Source organism: Perna viridis, chromosome 1, assembly GCF_037379345.1.
Source record: "Perna viridis isolate PV_CMFRI_1.1 ecotype Kerala chromosome 1, ASM3737934v1, whole genome shotgun sequence".
Taxonomy (NCBI): Eukaryota; Metazoa; Mollusca; class Bivalvia; order Mytilida; family Mytilidae; genus Perna; species Perna viridis.
In genome coordinates this window covers 65,228,245-65,235,562 of record NC_142445.1, presented here as the reverse complement: position 1 = coordinate 65,235,562, position 7,318 = coordinate 65,228,245, and the positions used below count along the sequence as shown (strand labels likewise).

The 7,318-nt window shown below is 34.9% G+C and overlaps 1 protein-coding gene across 1 annotated transcript; it reads left to right on the top strand.

Annotated features, from left to right (window-relative positions):
• On the top strand, positions 1-6,812 carry LOC148629879 (uncharacterized). Its single transcript, XM_088558935.1, has 2 exons — positions 1-206; positions 4,668-6,812. Exon 2 carries the CDS (start codon positions 4,686-4,688, stop codon positions 6,336-6,338), a length of 1,653 nt encoding a protein of 550 aa, XP_088415061.1. The 5' UTR covers positions 1-206; positions 4,668-4,685; the 3' UTR covers positions 6,339-6,812.
• The last annotated feature ends 506 nt before the right edge of the window (positions 6,813-7,318 follow it).

Below are 7,318 nucleotides of genomic sequence, written 5' to 3'. Positions count from 1 at the left end.
AAAAACAAAAAAACCCCAAACATTTCAGGAATACCTGTGCAGTAACATGGGCAAAACCAAGTTACCTTCCCTCGGGCCTTCACTTGACCTTTGACCTGTGAGTTGTTTTCTGTAAGCTAACATTCAAAACAGACGGGAAAATTAATGGAGGCTATCAGTACCAGACGAGGGGAAACTAATAGAGGCTATACGTACCAGATGAAAAGGTAAGAATTGAACTTTTATATAAATGGATTTTTGAAAGTCTTCAGCAAAAGTGGAAATAAATATATGAATGAGTATTAGGAATGCAACTATTTTTTTGTAATTGCAATAAAAAGTCGGGAAAGATGTTTATAAATTATAGTTTGGACACGAAAATCCCGAAGATTGAGAAATCATGCACCGAATTTCGGAAATACAACAGCGGAGAACACACATAACTCAATTTAGTGATAGTTGCTTTATTCGCTAATCTACTGCATTCGTTCTCGTAATTGTGTCATTTTATCGATGTTGAGAAATATTGCACACTAGAAAAGGCAATTTCCGCCAGAGAAAAGTATTGCGAAATAATTACGTCAAGAAGAACCAAAAATTGACATATGATCCACCAATTGGCATACTGGGAAATATATGTCAATGACGTAGAATTCCCTGTTTTCATTTTTATTTTTTTTATCCGAGAACGATGCATCACTTTTCAAACCAAAAACAAATAAATTATCCTTACTGATCCCAAAAATCATTTTCTTTAAGTTGAAGCATGCCTGTTTACAATATTTCTTTTGTTGTATTAACTCTTCCTTTGACCTGCAATAATGATGATCGAGTATTTAAATATTTCTCTGTCTAAGAATCAGGCAAACTGTGTGTAGTACGTGGAGGAAAAAAATGTTTGATTGCATTATCCAAGTATTTATACCTCATAAACTCATAACCTCCAGAAATAATCACAAAGTGTTTCGAACGTTTGCCTTTAAAATATTGATAGGTCAAATATAGTTGAAATGCACTTTGGAAAAATGGCGGGAAAATTGTTCCGTACTTTTCCCCTATACAAGCAGTAAAAAATATCTACATCACTGATCTTTCAGGATAAATTTAAATAGCTTATCGGTTGTTTTCTAGATATATTGAATGTATTTTAGGCAAAAAGGATCAATTTTATAGTAATGATGTGCCACCCATTGCCTGATTCCTGGACAGAATGGTACTTAGATAGAGTCCGTATATTCAATTGAACAACACCTGACTCTTACTTGTTGAGTTAAACTCATGTTCACTTGACCGCACATATTATTGATTTCCATTGACAGGTAAATGGATAACAATAGGTAATTTTCATTTTATGCAGCGTGATGTGGTAACATCTGGAACCTGAAATGACAAGAATGTCGTCACACCTCAAATGGAGTCCCGAAAAGAATGGTCTTTTTTTTATTAAAGATGTTATTTGAGAAAATAATGAATTATATGTCAATTGGTGGATTTTATGTGAATTGAATTTGTGGTTCTCCCAGACCTGTCAATTTGAATTTGTGTTAGCAATTGTTAATCAAAGACTGAAGTCTTCAAAGTCGCTAATCGTCAAATATTCACTCCCACTGATTTTAATTGGCTTACTTTCAACGTCCGAAATGGTACGAATGCGATATGCTCTAAAATCGGGTGGGTTCCGCTAAAATCCTTGATATGATTATGTACTCTTTCGTCACCGTGATGACCCGAACGTTTCCAATCATCCGGAACAAAATTAAACAACTGGCAATATATCGAGGTCCTGATAATATATAAATGTAACGTAACGAACGACTATGTTTGAATCGGAAACTGTGTAATATTATATAAATTCAATGCTAACCGATCAGTTTATCGAAAAAAAAAAAAAAAAAAAGGAAAAAAAGAAAAAAAAAAAAACCCGTAGACGTGTATGTATGTATGATATGTTTTAAAAGAGGTAAGTTACATAGCGATCTTTGGGTCGCTTATGATATTGACTATGGAACCAGTTTAGGTAACAAATTAAGCAACTGGCAATGAATATTCATGAATATCGGTGCGTGCAAATGTATATGACGTATATAGTTTTGTAACGAGCCCCTGTGCCGGAATCGGAAATTGGGTAATATTCAAAGCTAAAGCCGATCATTTCATGTAAACTTCCCGTTCTTGTACAAGCAAGAAACACACGTAGATCACACGTGTATGATACTTAAGAGGTACATTTTTATCTATCAATATTAGCGACTTAAAAATCGCGATAATTTATAAATTTACTTTTATTTAATTTCAATTATACACTATAATAATCATAATCCTTATACAATATAAGACTGGTGGACATAGGGCGTTAAGAATGCTTACTGTAGTACTATCTTATGACATACAGTCAGTTGAAGTCAGATGTATTTCATGCCTTTAGCTAGAAAGTAAGGAGTTTAATATAATCTTTATGATTATATTTGTGTATGATGCATCCAATATGATACTAAATATTTTCCAGCGAAAATATTCAGACGGGATACTGATGAATGACTGTAGAGCACGATGCATGATGACACGGGAATGTTGGATATTTATTCATGATTTTAAGACAGAAGATGTCGCTTAAATCATAATAGACCCTTTCGTGCTATCTGCAGGATAGTCAATGAATATACGTGACATACGCTACCGCTAGGTACTGCTTGGACGAAAACAAAATAATTATATATAAAGCATGCGCATCGCATCGTGACAGTAGCTTTACTATTTATAACTTGGCATAGAAATTACATTTAAGACCACTCTGATTTTATCTAATGTTTCTCCGTGTTTGCATTTCAATCTCTGCCTCATCACAACAGGTCATTATAGTTAAAAAGAACTGAAATAATGGATAGTTCCTCCTGATATCGAGACAAATCCTTTTTCGCGTTGTAGGTCTATTTTTACATCAACATATATAATATCCGTTTGTTATCGGAGTTATACATTTTGAGGTTGCTTCTCCGGTAAAATTGTACATAATTATTGTAACTTGAGGTCTCAGTCTTGTATTCTTTGCCCCATATGCTTCTACAGTATACCTTAAATTTTCATAATTTTTAAAAAAATACACAAGGAGTTTCAATCTAACTTTTAACAATGTTTTTCAAAAAAACTTGAGATAAAGTATACTACAGACACTGTGAAGTCAGCCTCATATCTTGACCTACACTTAGAAATCGATGGTAAAGGAAAACTATTGACCAAACTTTACGACAAACGTGATGACTTCTCATTCAGAATTGTCAACTTTCCTTTCATCTGTGGCAACATCCCTTCGGCACCTGCGTATGGAGTGTTCATATCACAACTCATACGTTATGCCAGAGCTCGCCGAAACTACACAGACTTTTGGTGTCGCGCTAGAACTCTAACAAATAGGCTTCTGGAACAGGGTTATGTTGCTACAGAAGTTTTATGGTCGTCATTATGAACTCGTAGATCGTCATGGTGTATCCATCTGCAAAATGAAAACTGATTTATTCAACGGGTCATAGTTTTCCTTTCCTCGTTTGTCTACCCGGACTTGACTTTTTATGAGCAACTCGGCGGGTGTTTCTAGAAAAACAGAGGACGCTTACCCTACCGGTGCACCTGGTCCATGCTCCCAGTTTTAGTGGAGTCCGAGTTGCTCATTTGCTTTTGTTACTTTGTATGTATGATATTAGTTACTTTATGTTCTTTGTTGTGTATGTCTGTTTTCCATGTCTGGTCTTTGTCCCTGGATTACATTCTTTTGATTACCACTATAACCTTGGTTCCCTTGATTACTCTTTCAATTAAGGAAATGTCAAAAATAATTTTTAGGTCCATTTTAGAAAAAAAAAGGCACGAACTTTGGTACACCAAGACAAGTCAAACTAACAATAGACTTTTTCTACTTTCACTCTTTTATTTTGAGTTCATAAAATAGACCCCTTTTCTGAAGCATTATTTTTCGTGAAATACTGTTTTTCCTCAAAAACAAGTTTATTGTGTCATAGCTTGATATTTACACTGTACTTTTAATGAAAAATGATAGCCATTTGCCAAGAAACAAAAACAGGAAAAGGCAAAAAGGAAGCGCACTATATTTTTTAGCCTCCATGTTTTGATATGTAATACAAGACTGATACCTAAATTTGATATTTCTCAATACATTTTACACATATGTTTCCCGCTTCAAATTTCTAACTAGGAACAACTACTAACGGTTTATCATATTGATTTTGTTCAATATTTTGAATGAACAACTTTATGTTAGAAACATATTGTCCGAATTTTCATCCAACCGTGACGATGGTCATCAGCATCCCTCGCATCTAACAAGGGAACAGATCTGTCCCTTTCATTTTAGCTTGTTTTCTTTCTCACCAGATACGACATGCAAAACAACTTGGTAAAACATTTGGTCATAGTTCGCTTACTCTTCCGGTACATGTATAATTAAAAGAAGAAATAACATATACAAGTCAGAAAAAAACAAAATTCGAACCTCGTTTACAAATAAATAAAACAACGGAATCATGCCACTCATTCTCAAAGCATATATATGTTTTTGTGTAAGTTTTGAATCAACCAAATGCTTTTCAATTGATTGATTCGTTAATTGTTTTCACAAAAATAACGCCTCACAACTGCATCAACTGCCTGGTAAAACATTTTGATTTCTTCTTCAGGTGTACAGTAGAATAGCCATGTCGACAGAGGTTTCACATGCTTGCGCTCCTTGTATGCGAGCAAATGTCAAGTCAGAGAGTTTCAGTTGGTGCTCCGACTGTGAAGAAGTTCTTTGTGAACTTTGCGATAGAGCTCACAAGATCGGTAAGACAACGCGAAGCCATCGGATCATAGAAGCTTCCACACCTAAAGAAATTCCAGAGATATTACCGGATATTGAAACTTGTCCAGTACATTTAGGAAAACATTTGGAGGGATATTGTACTTTTCATGATGCAATGTGTTGTAGGTCCTGCATGGTAGATCAGCACAAAACTTGCGAAAGAATTGATTCGATAGACGATGTTTCGAAAAAAGTAAAATCGTCTGTCCTGTTTGAAGAGGTATCGAGTTCCATTTCAGCACTACTAAAAACTTACTGCGATTTTAAAGAAAATCGACTGCAGAATAAAGAAGTGATCCTGGAGATTATACCGAACCTAAAATCTGCTATTGGTGAATTCAGGACTAACACAGTGGTGCTTATTAACACTTTAGAAATGACACTATGCAAGGAACTTGATAGCCTGGGTGAAACCATCTGCACTGAACTGGAAACAGAAAAAGACAAAGTAGAAGAAATGAAAAGTGCTATATCATTGTGTAAAGATAACTTAGAATTTTCTATTGAATATAGCTCGAATAGAAAGATTCTTCTATTGCTAGCAAATTTAAAATCTGCCATATGTGAATATGAACGTACAACAGAAAACATTATATCAAGGTCAAAAGACTTTGGTCTTAGTCTAAAGACATGCGACAAGGTCACAGAGATGATTAATTCATTAGCTTCTATAAAAGTCGAGAGAGAACCATGCTCTTTGTCTTTTTATAGTCCTCACAAATCACCCTTATCACAAGTTGCTCCTTCATTGACCAAATTCAAGAGAGTTTCTGATGTACAGCTTCCAGAAAAATGTGCTATATCATCAATCTGCATAAAGAAGGACAACACACTGTTAATGTGTAGTTACTTCGCCTACAAAATAATAGCATGTGCACAGAATGGAACCGACTGCAAAGAGGTTAAACTTTTTGCACAACCTTATGGTATCGCACTTGACGAACATGACACCGATGAAGCATTTATTACTTTGCCATTCGAGAATTTTATCATTGTCATAACTACAACTGATTTACATGAGAAAAGACGCATCGAAACAGCGTCAAGGTATCGTGGCATTCAAATAGTCAATGACGTCATTGTTGTTGGCGGTCAGGGTCAAGTTGATTTTCTTACAAAAACTGGCGCATGTACCCGAACAATAACTTTGCCTGCAATTTCCAAAAGTGTTCGGTACGTTCACGTAAAACAGAATGGACATCTACTTTGTTCAAGTGCTGATGGAATCGGCTGTTTCAGTTTAACTGATGGACGAAGTGTATTTTCGCTTGTTGTAACATCAGAGCCTCGAGGTATTGCTTCAGACAAATGTGGGTGTCTTTACATAGTAGAGAAGGCAGCAAACATCATCCAGCGATTATCGAAGGATGGAAAGAAACTAGATACTATTCTGGACAGTGAAAGTTTGTACGTACCACTGGCAATTTGCTTTAATCGTGACTGTACAAAAATGTATGTGACCTTTGAAAACAGCAATACAATTGCTGTATATAGATGCTGGACATAGCATGAATAATTCAGTCTGATAAGAATTACTTCTATCTAAATTATTTTTCCTTTTGTTAGAATTGACAACTTTGAAGTAAAGTTTGGAAAAATCTACGAATCCATAATGGTTGTGTTATCATTTTATACTTAGGCACAGATCTGTGTAAAACTCAGGCAGGTCCTAAAGTAACAGTGCCGAGTACAAAAAGGGTTTTCTAGGCATGTTGTAGGAATTCCAGCAATAACATTTAGGTCATCACCTATCAATCCTTACATAAACATGTACTTGAATGTTCTGATCCTTGAATTTTTACCTTAACAGCTCAGTAAAATTACTTCAGCATGTCAACTGTTATCAGATTCTATATATGTACAGACTATTTCTGCAGATTTTAAATTTCGAGTTAGATTTTCTTTCCGTCCGTTTGTATTTGATGCACACTATGTACCATGCTGTTTCTTCAGTTTACACCATTAAAATGCTTAAAATGTGCGTAGAATGTGATTAGGTTCCATCATCAAAGGCGTTCTGTTGTCGAATTTTTATACGACTGCAAACAGACTGCGGTAATATATTGGCAAGGCACTGTCGTAGCCCGTGTCGTCGTACTAGTTGGTGGATATTTATTACAAGGTTCCAAACCACAAAAGGAAGGTTGGTATTGCTTCTGGGGGTTATGGCCCCAATTGTTTTAGAATTAGGAGCAAAACATGACCCTAAAACAAGCATTTCATAGAATTTAACTGTTTAACTCAAGTGAAAGCGTAGGAATGTCTATTATATTGCGTAGGAATATCTATTATATTGCTCCACATGATAGAAAGTCGTCATTATTTAATATTTTATAATTCAAAAGAAACATATCTTCAAATATTTTTTTTAATCTTTTTTGTAATTACCCTGATGTAAATATCAAAATGTAAGTACAAAAATGTAAATAAAGAATTTGGCTTTAGCATGATATACTGAATGATATTTGTTTCTTCTCAAAGCTACAA